This window comes from Hemibagrus wyckioides, linkage group LG15, assembly GCF_019097595.1.
Source record: "Hemibagrus wyckioides isolate EC202008001 linkage group LG15, SWU_Hwy_1.0, whole genome shotgun sequence".
NCBI lineage: Eukaryota > Metazoa > Chordata > Actinopteri > Siluriformes > Bagridae > Hemibagrus > Hemibagrus wyckioides.
In genome coordinates this window covers 9,415,786-9,430,421 of record NC_080724.1, presented here as the reverse complement: position 1 = coordinate 9,430,421, position 14,636 = coordinate 9,415,786, and the positions used below count along the sequence as shown (strand labels likewise).

The window sequence follows — 14,636 nt, the reverse complement described above, 5'->3', positions numbered from 1 at the left end:
TAATATAACTTAATACCTAGCAATATAATTTATTTTATAAATGTAAATCATAAATTCAAAATAATTGGAACATTACTTTAAGTGTATATCAATATTTATTATATTTAAATTTGTATTATGAAAACGCATTTTATGTATAATTAATAATAACTTTAGATTGCTGGAACATGCATATTTTAATTTTGGGTCCTGAATTAAAAAAAAGTATGTTAAAAAACTTTATATAATGTGCACAATATGCGTGTTTATAAGAGAATCGGAAATAGGATAACTTGGAATATTTTTTGCGGTCTTTAGCGCGTCAATTACAGAAACACAAAAGAAAATTCCATCACGTATTCTACAATAAATCAGAATTTTAAGACTAAACGATCGGGTACACGTACGCGTTTCTTATTATATTATTACTGTTTTTTTAACCACAGAAGCCAGATTCTTATAACCACATCTGGACAAAAAAGATCAAAGTAGTTTCACGAGTCTATGCAAGTTGTAGGTCTTTGATGTTCGCGAACATGACTCTCAATCGCCTTGAAGAGAGACCGTTTGATTACCAATGTATTTAATATTGTCTATTTTAGAAATAACGAGCAAAACACGGCGGACTCAGTAAGCTGTTGGTATGCGACTCGGGGGAAAGAAACAGCTTAAGTGTTTTATTGCGGCCCTTAAGACAAATCACATGGTTGTGTTTCGCCTTTGCAAGCGGCAATAAACGCAGAGTCCGTTTGGCCTGTATTATATTGACTTGACAAAACCTGGTCATTGAGAAGTGCTGGAATGCTTCACCAAAACTCTGTCTTGGTGCGTGCAAGAACAACTGTGACATAAACAAAAGGCTTTCAGCGGCAACAACGAAAAGATAGAAACGCTTCCAGACATCCAGCTCTGCAAATGTACTTATGAATATATTTATTGGCTTCTTAACAAGTACTAGATTTTGCTGCAGAAATCTCAAACACTCAAATCCCGTCAAAACTCGTCTTTCCACAGTCTTTCTAAACGCTTTCTAAACTGCTTATAGCCACGCTTGGTGATTTACTAAGATATTTAAGTAAATTTGCTGGACACTAACAGCTACAAATATGTTCAACCTTTGTGCGTTTTGGACATCATATTGACTCTTTTAATTCTGTTCAATTTTACAGTGTCACGGTGTTTTCTTATTGTGTCTATAGACAAACAAGGTACAAGGTAAAACAACACAGATTATTTTTCTTGAAACAGACATTATGTCGTGGCACACACTTTTGTTTTGCTATATTTGTAAGGTACTGGTGTTGCCAAATAACGCTAAGCCTAAGCCTAATTCTACAACTATGTATTTCTGTCATTAGATTTCTGTACATTTGGAGCTTCCAAATAAGCCCACACACACACACACACACACACAGTGATCAATCACGGTAAACATGCTTAAATATTGTAAGCATTAGTTAACATGTTATCCTAAAATGAATACGTAGCCATTGACAACAAATAATATTTGTATGTATAATAAAATTTAATTTAATATTTAAACAGATCTTTAATTTCTTTTATATCAAAAAGCTGCTGTAATCTACTAAGCAAAATCTACTTCGTAACTGTTTTGTTGTTTTTGTCTTACTTTTAGATGGGAACCCAAGGCAATTTTACAGAAGACACGAGAGTCTGTTTGAGGGTGCCGCAACTTTAAAAACCCATAAAAAACATGAATGCATGTTTTGGTCATGTGTGGGACTGACGGAATCAACAATAAACCTATATAAATATATTCATTGAGCTGTTAATATGCAGTAAATATTTTGCTACGGAAAACTGCAAATGTAACTAAATGCAATTGCCTCTCAACTGTATATCATTTTCTCTTGTGTACTCTTCTGTATAAAAGACGCGACTTTGACTTCTACTGCTAAATAAGAAATAAACAAACTGACAAAACAGTACATGGTTTTATGACGTTTTTTCTACATATCTACAAACGATATACATACACCAACATACTACAAAACGAATTTCCATGTTCACAAAGAGAAGGTTTATACTTATAACTGATACGTAAGTGTATCCTGAACATCTGTTGCTCCCCCTATGGCCTTGTATATAGACTGGGCACAAGGTGGCAGTATTGGTTGATTTAATTCTCATGGAATGGCGATGTTTGGAGATCTCCTCTCTCTCTCTCTCTCTCTCTCTCTGTGTGTGTGTGTGTGTGTGCTGTGTTGTGTGTGTGTGTGTGTGTGTGCGCGCGCGCGCTCAGCAATAACAGCAATAAAATCAAAATGCCACAGCCAAAAAGTAAGGTAATTAAACAATTTGTCACCAAAAATTCTATGTTCGATTTAGGGTTTTATTAAATAAATAATCATCTGGAGAAGCCAAGACAGATAGGTAGCTCCGTCCATTTATACACGGTCATGTCACATATCACATGAGACATTTTATATCATTCACACATTTTACACTATAATTGCACTAATTACAGTCTGTATAAGTGAAATAATATCCAATATGCCCTTTGGAAGCCGGATACAATCTGTAGTTACGTGATATGAGTGTAGAGTTGTTTGTTGTTTGTTTGTGTTTGTCGGTATAGGCTGGAACAAAACACATGTACACACGCGCGCGCGTGCACACACACACACACACACAGACGAACGCACGCAAGCATACACACACTTTCTCAAAATTATTTGTTTCATAGTGTAAATGGAAAACGTTATGGATGCAATTTTTCAGATTTCTGTATTCAGAAGACCCCCATTAGATGCATATATATTGACACAAACAGAATTAAATTAAACAAACAAAATGTTCAAACCGCTCCTCTTCATATGAATCAGACCAACTAAAGGCCAATGGAGCATTTCAGATGTCATCTCCATTTCCTTAAACCACACCCGTAAGTCTTAGATGATTCATAAATGTAGCGGATCTAGGTACTCTGTCAGCCAAAACCACGCGATCTCGATAGCAAAGGTATACGAGAATCTACCAAACAATACACCAGACTAGATTTCTTAGATATTTTTAATCAAATCCAAGCACAGCTTCTCTAAGGAAAATCGCGTGTACACTATTCGATCACCGTGTTATTGACATAGACCCTTTCTAGAAGCCCATAAGCATAGTTGAAGGGTTTACTTACCCGCACTTCCTCCTGTTCTCGTGACGCTCGGCGGCTCAGCAGGACACGGATGTGATCTTTCCTCTGCCAGACTCGATATAACCGATCGAGGCAGGAGAGAAAAGATCTTGTAAAGGACAGACGGCAGTATTTACACCCCCATTCCCAAACCACACACACGAGTACACACACTTCAGTCACCCGTGCTGTCGCTTCCCCTCATGGGGATAACACAGGCAGGCAGAAAGAATGCTAGAGGAGGCGGCGACTTTTGTAGGCTACAGTCATTACTGCCGACGAGGTAGACGAGACGGAAGATTCCGTGCCTTAAATCCATCTGCCGCGCATAGAAAAGGCCAAAAATGAAAGAAAAAGTCGGATGCTAAGATCATTTCAACAGCAACGCAGGCTCTTCAGCCGATAGATGGAGAGATCCGAAGAGGAGACAAGAACGTAAAGTTCATGTTCATAGAGTGAGGACCACGTGGTACCTCGCAGCCAATGATCGGGTGGATTCAGTCGTAAACTTTTATTACTTAGCTGTAAATCCCCCTCTAAACAACTAGGAATGTGTTGTTTTTTTTCTCTATGTATTTCTCTCTCCCTTTGTTTTATTATAACAGTGCTCAGTAAAAGTGCTCAGTGAAATACTTGCACGTTCTGTATAAAAACTTTCTTGGCTTTCTCATTGGGTAGTTAATGTAGGGATTAATGTAGACAGCAGGATCGGGAAATAAAGGAATAAACAGCAATGAACTAAGGACCACACATTATATAATTTATATATTACATTACATAATTCTTTAAACAACAACCTCAACCCAACCTGAACAACAAGAAAAAAACAGCTACTCTGTTGTTTTTCAAAACAATAATTCTTATTCTTACTATTTCATTATTCTTATAATAATAATAATAATAATAATAATAATAATAATAATAATAATAATAATAATAAAATACTCTGTACATTTCTGTCTAATACTCTAGCTATTGAAGTTAATATAAGCCAAGAAATGTAACAATGACAATCATTAAGCCCTATGCATAAAATTGTTTTGATAAATCACACTATTCTTTTCTTTTTTTAAAACGCATCAAGCTCACGACTAACAAAGTCTACAATCAGTAAAAAATTAAACGGTATTCTTTCAATACATTATTACTTCGTGCTGTCAGAGTAATTATGGCAGAATTTCACCATAGACTCATGACTTTTAACATAGTCCTAATGATATCTGAAACAGAGAAAAACATAAACCCCCTTCAACTCCCAAAACATAATTTTAACTCCTTCTACGAAGGGTTTTAATTGTTAATTGGTCTTAATTCATATAAACTAGAGGAGAGCATATAGTTGTGTCTTTACATATTTAGCAATTTAATCAAAAATGGGCTTCAAAAAAAAGGCCATTTGTAAAATAAATAAGTCTGTGTTGTGCCGAAAAGCCTAAAATGTCAAATGTATCTAAAATGCACTCATACCCACACACAGTGTTACAGACAATATATACAATATGTATTCTGAGGTAAAGTTATCTCAAAATGCGCGAGCCTGTATGTGCCTATGTATGTATGTGTCTATGTATGTATGTATGTATGTATGTATGTGTGTATATATATATATATGTATGTATGTATGTATGTATGTATGTGTGTATATATATATGTATGTATGTATGTAAGTATATACATATATGCATGTGTGTGTGTCTGTGTGTCTGTGTGTGTGTGTGTGTGTGTGTGTGTGCGTATGTATTTTTTTTTTAACCAAAACGTTATCAGGCAAATGCTATCAGTTAATACAAATAAATACTACATACATTGTATTCCTTTTCTTTTTCTATTTATTTCTTCTACTCTACAGTTAAGTATGTTTATTGGTTGTTAAATCAAATATTTGTGTATTATTTATTTATTAATTAAATAAAAATAAAACATATCTAATTGTTGTGCAGCTTGTTAAAAAAGCTGCAAACGGATAACAGGGAAGAAGCACTAGGTTACAGAACATATTTCTCAGTAGGCCAAAATTACAAATATAGACTCTGAAATAATAATTTTCCTTCGTGGATCATTTAATTAGCTTTTTGGTTCACTGAGGAACTCCACAAGGAATTACTTGAGCACATTCCCTCGCTTTTTTAAGTAGCAAATTAGTATAAGTGCATAAACATTTTATACATACGTTAAAGCAAGCAGTTCCACGTCCATGTTTCGTTCCTTGTCTCTTGTTCTAGCACGTCTTTCTACACAGAAATCAAAAGGGAAAAACGTCTGCCCGGATGCGAACTGTCGGGTTTACACCACCAATAAAGTTTACTGCAGGTGTAGTAAAGTCCTAATTTGGAATGTACTACAATGGCCAGACGGATGGACAATCGTCACTGGGGACTCTGAGTTCTGAGCTTGCTAGTGGATTTTTACTGAACGAGGTTTAAAAGACAATAACCGATGAAGAAAAGTTTCTTCACACAACAGAGAGGCGATATTATAGGTAATTTTATATTATATGAGAGTTTATTCTCTAAAATTTCATAGTTTGTCTAAAGACGCATTTTCTTTATGTGGGTAAAAATCGATTTTAATACATTCGAATTATTTTTATTTTTATATGTTGGAATTGTTATTTGGCTTAATCACGACTAATCATTTGTAGGAAAGCAACGACCAAAATACTCCGACATTAATTTCGATTCACTAATCATTAAATGAATATGATATTTCAAATAAGCGAGAACTTCCTCTAAACGTTTGTAGGTTTTCCAAATAAATGTTGTATGCTTAGTGCAATTAGGGCAAAATTTATTAGCAACGAACTATTTTTATTACCTGTCGTTACTAGACGTAAAGATCTTACGAGCTTACGGGCCACTTACCACACTTACGAGCTAATAAACCACACATAGAAGCCCAAAGTATTCCCAGTATAGTGTTCAAAACTGTATCCTACTTAAAAGTTTATGTTTAAAGATCAAACGATGATAAAGTGTGAAGTAACATTTTTTACTCTTAGTCCCTTGTTCGGATAGGTAAGCATTTTAAGTAGGTTTATTTAATTACTTTTAAAATATTTACCTTAAATATTGGCCCTATTGTTACATTTTAATCATAAAAAACGTAAAAAGCTAATCTAAATTGCTTACTAATTTTCTAGACTTGATAACAAAAATAATCATGAAAATAAAGTTTTTAATGTTTTATTCGTTGTTGTCAGATGTATCTAAATAACCTCCAGGGCGCAAGTCAACACTTGTTGCAATTTTTTTTAACTCATTACGAAATGTAATTGATGTTGGAGGATTAAGAATGTGGTCTGGTTTATTGGGATAACGTTTGGCATAAATAAAACAGGTTGTGCAAGAGGCTAGATATTTCAGTTTCAAACTATGCAGAACATTAACTCGTAAACATTAAAAAAGTGCTCGGTCCACTACCATCAATATTCTAAATAAGCAATGTGTATTGCACTCGTACTCGTATGAACACGATCAATGTACGCATGAACGTAGTCGACTCAGGACTTTTAAATATATATCTTTACATGTATGTGCATATGTATTTATACATATGTTCATACACAGCCACTGGTGGTGCACACAGAAACTATCTATACTATTACATCGGGGGGAAAACATTTATGTGGAAAAACTGAAGCATTTCAATGATCATGTATATTATTGTGCTCTGTTAAAATAATGCTTGTATTGCATGTATTGTTTAAAACAGGTTTAGTGCGAAAACGTGAACTATTATACGTTGTAAGATAATTTTGAAAATTTCTTCATTAGTGTAAAGTAATACATTAGTCTACATTACATTATAACAGCATTGCTAAATTTCAAATAGCACTTCACAGAAATGCAAAATCCGCTAGACCCTCATTCTATTGCTTGCTGATAGAAAATATAGAACTTCCACATTTAAATGCATAGCACCCCTATTTGAGCCGTTCTTTACTACCTCTGTCAATATTCATTGTCCAACCTTTAAAACTATGGATAAGTCGGCCAGAATACTGAAAGCACATCTTTGACCTTTTTTTTTTAATTCGAGAAGGCTATTTTCATAACTACGTTGTTATTACAATTATGGAAAACCGTAAAACCCATATCAATATATATGGATATATATATTGATATGGGTTTATATATATATATATATATATATATATATATATATATATATATATATATATATATATATATATATATATATAGTTATCATATACATTAGACATTAGCGTAGCTCATTTCTCCTTCAGCCTAATGTGGTTGTGGATATATGAATATAAAATACCAACATATCTTAAAAATTATCTTAAGGATTTCTACTATTCCATGATCACTAATCGAAAGAAGATGCGAACCTAAACGTTAAATCATGATAACAAAACTGAAAGTGAAACATTAAAAAAAAAAAAGCAAGAGAATGTGCCATCATGTTTATTCTTCTGATGATGTCAATAACAGTGGCATTTACACACATATTTCTGTCTATATTCACATGAGGAACAGTTAAAACGAGCATATTGTAACAGTAAGATATTACAAGACGTACATGGAGGTTACACTCAGTGCAATTTCAAATCTACGCTATAACACCAGCACGATAAAATAACAACATTTTCTTTAACAAAGTAGTGTAGTAATTGTAGCAAGTATGGTCATTTACGCACAAATATGCGTTCTATATAGGCAGTTTAAGTTGTTGGGGGAAAACTGTTATTACTATTTTATTAAACAAAGCTGCTCTCTGATATTGAGAAACAAAACAACTTTATATAGGCAAAGCTTTGTCTAATTAGGTAGTGGCGTAGTACAATTTCTTGAAATTGTTAGCTTGGCTCTGAGCTCTTTAAGTCTTCTGAAGACTTAAATGCTCGAACAACATAAGTGTTCAATTTGTAAATAATATAACTTAGGTTTCAACATACTACAAAGCAACATTTTACTTAGTCTTTAGGTACAAATCTATTGCAAATTCCCCTTGATTAGGTAGCTTTTATCGAGATTTTTCAAACGATTGCAATCTCTAGTGATCCCCATAAAATAACTAAAACTTTACAAAATGCAGTCTTACCCATTCGTAATCACAAAGCTTGATTATAAACTACAAGTACTAATTCATGTAAAATTCAGAATACACAGTACGACACGTCAATGTCATTTTCATTACAACGGTGCTACTGCAATATTGTCATATTCTGAGGATTCTTAAAAATATTTTTTTTGTTTTGTTTTGTTTTTTGTTTTTTGGCATATTGGAGTAGGAATTATAATGGATATTTCCGTCAAATTCATAAAATGATCCCAGAATATTGTGACGTTCTATTTACAACACCAACACAAGAGTTTTCCATCTCTGTAAACACCCGAATGCCAGTATTTCGCCAAGCCTTAATATTAATTTTCTTGTTACATGTGACGTTTTTAATATTTCTGTATTTTTCGAAACTTGAAACTTGAAACATGAAATATAAGCGACTCCGTTATTCGGGTATAATGCTTTTATGGTCACAAAATTTAAATATGGGTTGACGCATTTTGGTAACCTTCTTATGTAACCTATTTCACAGCGGTGCAGATAGGCAATCATTTTTTATCTTTGTCTCTAATTATAAATTTAAGGAGCTATTTTAGTGCTTTTATGTGGAGACGGACGTCTGTGGATTTTTTTTCTCACTTTTGACCAAACTGTTTGGCGCATCTTCTCTTTCATTAACTATCCCCGAAATGTCTTCTCTTCCTGTCCGCAATATAACCATAAAAAGACCATAAAATCAGTCCTTGCTTTCTTCTTTCTCTTCCGTTTCCTTGTCTTCAGTTTCTTCCGCCTCGCCGTTCTCATTGCCCTCTTCGTCGGCTTCGGCGTCGGCCTCCCCTCTCTGACCCGGAAACTTGTCTTTGTTGTTCTCCTTTTTCCACTTCATTCGGCGGTTTTGGAACCAGATCTTCACCTGCCGTTCAGTCAAGCTCAACGCGTGGGACACTTCAATCCGCCGCTTGCGTGTCAGGTACGGATTGAAGAGGAACTCCTTCTCCAGCTCCAAAGTCTGGTAGCGACTATATGTCTGCCTCCCATTGCGTCTCCCAGGAGCTTTGGGTGAAATGGGAAAATGTATCATTTGATGGCATAAATGAACGTAAAGTTAAACTATTCACTGATGCAATTGTGCTGGTATAAACGGTGGGCATCACAATTAATATAAACTTCTTTTATATATAAACTAAGTTTATATTAATAGACGTATCTCTCTCACTCTCTCTTACACACACACACACACACGATTCACCTGTGAGAAGGCCTATGGAACAGCATCAAATGTTTTGGATGAATACCAGTGTACAGTGTATTAGGCAGCGTAGAGATGTTTCCCAACACAGAAAGAGACTTATGTGCTACGATCAGTGCATCAGTACGATCAGTTCTTAAGATAAAATCAATTGTGATTGTGTTAGACTGAGTTTTTAAATCTTACCAATGCTGGAATTACGGTCGTTATTAAATTTCAACGACTGAAATGCAAAACTTGTAAACTAAACCTTGACCCTAGACAGAACGTTTAGCTAGGTATCACACACATACACACACACACACACACACACAGAGAGACAGAGAAAGAGAGAGAGAGAGAGAGAGAGAGAGAGAGACCAAGAGAGAGAGAGAGAGAGAGAGAGAGAGAGATTTGCAACTTAGGGCTTTTACAGCTCTTTAAAGATAATACGGTGCTGAGAGAAAACATTCAAGTCGATCAGACATCGTCACGATTTTTTTACGCCATTGCTACAAATGTCACACGTTATTTCGTATTCAACAACTAATAAGAAGTGTCTCCCGATGGGCTTAGACAAATTATAAAATAGTTAACTTTCTTCACGTGATTAATGCGTACCTGTCATAATTTAACGACATAATATGAACCGGCGTGAATATAGACCTCTTTAACATGTCTTTGTCTGGACTGTGATTGTCTTTGTTATTAATCGTCCCTTCGTTTTATTGTCGGTTAAAATTCTTTGTATTTAACACCGGTATTGCACACCGTGTCTTGTTTAGAAATTGTGTTGAGAACAGGAAATATGGGTGTACTTGCTCTTGACGCTGCCAAATCATATAGCATGCATAACGGAGTAGAGCTTTAGCACAGAAACAAACCATGCCACAAACCATTACATACAGACAAGCAAACATGGCTGATTGAGGAAAATGATCGTTAATAACAATAATAATAATAATAATAATAATAATAATAATAATAATAATAATAATAATAATAATGTGTTCTAACCGTGAGGTCGCATCCATGGAAACATGAGGCTAGGAGAGGTATTTTGATTTAAGTGGCCTTGTCCTTCTCCAGGGTTAGAGCTATTGGACGATTTACAGTCTGGGTATTGCGCTAGACTCGCCTCTTGCTGGGCACCATAAAGCGATTGCCTCGGAAGAGCTTCGTATCCATAAAATTTCGTCGCGTCTCCATGACACGCCAGAGCGCAGGGGTTCTGCTGATACCCGGGATTAGAGATACCTGTGGTGCCGTGATGGAAAAAGTCCTGTACGTGATGTGACGGGTGCTGAAAGCTCGGTGCAGCTGCTCCATGTCCGTACACAAGCGTGTGGCTTCGTGCAACGCTCTGTGGGAACCGACAGTCGTAATAAGTCGGCTCTAACGTCTCACCGCCTTTGTACTTGGAGAAAAGAGGATTAACAAAATAGGAACTCATGTTTATCTCGCATTAAATGAGATCAGTCAGTCTGGTGGAAGTATATTCCTCCGGTTTAAATGTTGGTAACCTATTGTTGCTGTTCCAAAACAGCATGCAGTGTAGTAGACAGAGCAACCGGAACTAGATGGAGAAATGCTGCCCCTTCGGACAATTTGAGGCAGCCTCCACTTCCAGTTCCCCTCTATTCGACTCTTTCTCTCTCTCTCTCACTCTCTCTCTCTCTTCCTATCGCCAACCTTTTCCCTTTTGCAGACTCAAATCCTGGCGTGTAGGGTGGATGTGTGTTAAGGTTAAAGCTGGCTAGCTCCGCCGGGTCAGTCACAAGCGCTTACTTTTTTTTTTAGCTTCCTACTCAGCCACCCCCACTACAATGAGCCCCCCTCTTACTCTTTCCCGCACCACCCCACCGTTTACAGCTTCGTATTTCCAAAGGGTCTACAGACCTTAAAGGGAGGAGAAATCTTTAACCGATTTAAAAACTAAAACTGTATTTAAATGTTTGAGATTTTTTGTCCCAAATGCGAATACACTATCTCTTGTGTTTTAACATTGCGTTGCCTGAATATTAGAACAAAATGACCTGCAGATAAATATGATTTATTATATATATTCGAAAAGCCAGTTTATCGTTGCATTTCACTCGCTGTCGCCAACTACACATGGTTCATTACATAATTCAGTATTTAAATAACCAAATGGCTACATGTGGAATGAGATAAAATATACAAAATGAAAAGTTTTATGATGAGTGTAGCCATAGAGTAGTAAATTCTATTAATTTAGTAATCACGCCATTTAAAAATAAATAAATAAAAAATAATAATAATTCTTCAGTCACAATATAGGCCTATGTCAAAAATCTCATAGCGCAATGGCTGCACAGTAGTACGTATAAAGCTCTCAGTAGGCCTACATAGTACATAGTAAACAGACATAAGCCTTCTAGGCTTTTAAGAGAAAAAGCAAGTAATTTCTTAGCCATTCTATCCGTCACTACACATATAGGTAGAATCACTAATGATGATGATGATGATGATGATAACAACAACAACAATAATAATGGTAATAATAATAATAATAATAATAATAATAATAATAATAATAATAATATATTTAATTATTATAATTATAATTATTATTATTATTATTATTATTATTATTAGTAGTAGTAGTAGTAGTAGTAGTAGTAGTAGTATTGTTATTGTTATTGTTATTATTATCATTATTATTGTTGTTGTTGCAGATTATTATTATTATTATTATTATTATTATTATTATTATTATTATTATTATTATTATTATTATTATTATTAATGTTACATTATTGGTAGTGATGCTAATTGTAGTGACGGATGGAAATTAATTGCTGGAGATGTAATAATTTTTAAGGAAATGCTATTGCTTGGTTCTGCTGTTGCTATTACTATTTTTACTATTAGCACTGACACACACAAAATTAGTATTGACACAAGGCTATTCGTATACTCGTAAACCTTACTAAAGGTATCAAAAGTATCAGTAGAAGCTGTATTAACTACTTTGAGTTATTTTAGTATTTTTCCGTTGTTTCGTTTTGCTGTTTCTAGGGCCATATGAGCATGTGGTTTTGTAGCGTTTCTGACGATTTTTACACTTAGTCGTTAAATATGAGAGGCCCACATTCTAAATTTATAGACTTCTTTCAGTGTATAAAGATGCAGATTATTGGCTCATGTGTGTCTTTGTATCTGTGACATGGTTTAACTGCTGCAGGCCCAGTGGTGCATTAACTGTTACTGTTTAGAATACCGAAACATTTACACAACCATATATATTTGTATTACAAAATATGAACGTGTAAACACTAAATCGAATAATACTAGTTATATTATATTATATTATATTATATTATATTATATTATATTATATTATATTATATTATATTATATTATATTATATTATATTATTACAGAATATTTATTACAACAAGTACAAAATGTTCACATTGGTATTTTGAAAACACATACAGCTATGGAAAGCAGATAAGGGCATGAAAAATCATAAAATAATATGACACGAAGAATTCTCGAAAAAATGAAAATATCATTCAAACACAGTGATTAAATCTATGACTGTTTAACACATCGAATTGTTGGCAATTTACCGCTGTTTGAGACAAACGCTTGATTAATAGCGGAAACTTCCATTCTTTTTAGCTGTTTTCCCAGCGCAGGTCGTGCGTCAATCCTCCAAACTGTGAGGCAACATCGCCATCTAGCGTTAGGTTTACAATTTTTTAAATAATCGGTCAATTCAATGTGAGGCAAATGCCAAACACTATCATAAAATATGATAGATTTAATCTATCTGATTCTCTTACTCGCTCAGTGCTACATACAATAAACCTATCTTAAATTGCAATCGAGAATAAGAAAAAAAGGGCAGCGAATCTGTTGCCTTAAGTAACTGTTATATTATAAGTTATATTATGTTTACACTGGAAAATTCATGAGTCTGTGCACCGAACAGTTCACACGTACCTTAAAGTAATAATAAATGTTGGGTTGTTTCAGTTGTCTGCAGTTGGCGAAATTCAGTTGTCTTAGCCCATCAGTGAGTGAACCCGTTTTTGTGAACGGCACCTCCACCAGCTTACTAAGCCATAAAGTAATTTAGCCCAGACGTCTAGCCAGTTAGCCAGGTTTTCTTTGTTCATCTGCATCTGCGACAAACAACGTAAACTCCAAAAGGGCTGTAAAACTAGCATTTTCGTCCTGTGCGGAAATGCGGCTGACTGTGCTTTGAAATCTCGGCATCCTGTTCGCATTGTTAAGAGCCACAAAAAGCCAGTTTCGGCTGAGCACAGGAAACCAAAGACAGACATATCAAATTATTTTACCTAAATTCACGTCTAAACCTATAAATGTCTATGCATACAGAAAGATAATGCAAGGTACCGCTATCTAAGCGTCAAAGTTTAATTAAATAAACAATTACAATTATAAAACTGAACGTTAATAAACTTTATTAAATGGGCCCCAATCACAACTCACTACAGTTTGATGTAGATTAAGTCTATATCTATAAGGTGTGTATGTTAAAGAAATGGCAAGTTACCCAAAACCGTAGTAATCTGATATAGATAGACAATAGTAGATAACTGGTAATGAGAGTGTTAAATAAATGTGCTGCAAAAATCAGTTAATCTTTTTCTTTTAACATTTTAATAATTTACCACCTTTATTTGTTTTGCTGCAATTTGTATACGATTTAATCGAAAATCGCTTGGTTAGATTTTTCTTTGACCAAATATTATGAACAATAGAAGAAATATTTTTATTCTTATTCTTGTTGATTGTGGTTATGTGACTATTGTTGTTGGCTTGTTTTTTTGTATTCATCTCATCGTTTACATTTTAAACGACAGTGCAGCTTCAAAAACCACAGCGGTTCTGGTCCATTCAACATACTCAACTACATGCCCAGCTTGTAGTTTATATATATATATATATATATATATATATATATATATATATATTATGTAATTATAATATAATTAATAATATAAATATTATTATACATACAAATATTATTTGTTGTCAATGGCTACGTATTCATTTTAGGATAACATGTTAACTAATGCTTACAATATTTAGCATATTTACCGTGATTGATCACTGTGTGTGTGTGTGTGTGTGTGTGTGTGTGTATGTATGTATGTATGTATGTATGTACACCACATGCCGGTGTGTTTGGTATATTTGTAGGCCCATGTTTAAGGACAACTTCTGACATAAACATTGCTAACGTTTTACAGT

General features: G+C 34.4%; 1 protein-coding gene across 1 annotated transcript; it reads right to left on the bottom strand.

Moving 5' to 3' along the window:
- Positions 1 to 7,535: 7,535 nt before the first annotated feature.
- hoxc8a (homeobox C8a) lies at positions 7,536 to 11,178 on the bottom strand. Its single transcript, XM_058410501.1, has 2 exons — positions 10,401 to 11,178; positions 7,536 to 9,208 (listed from the first exon to the last, which is right to left on the bottom strand). Exons 1-2 carry the CDS (start codon positions 10,834 to 10,836, stop codon positions 8,892 to 8,894), a joined length of 753 nt encoding a protein of 250 aa, XP_058266484.1. The 5' UTR covers positions 10,837 to 11,178; the 3' UTR covers positions 7,536 to 8,891.
- Between the last annotated feature and the right edge of the window lie 3,458 nt (positions 11,179 to 14,636).

What these genes read in the sequence shown, in the direction of transcription:
- hoxc8a (XM_058410501.1), bottom strand. Translation starts at nt 10,836, where the DNA reads ATGAGTTCCTATTTTGTTAATCCTCTTTTCTCCAAGTACAAAGGCGGT. An exon ending in TCCATGGATGCGACCTCACG is followed by an intron (nt 9,209 to 10,400) that starts GTTAGAACACAT and finishes TTTCACCCAAAG; the next exon opens with CTCCTGGGAGACGCAATGGG.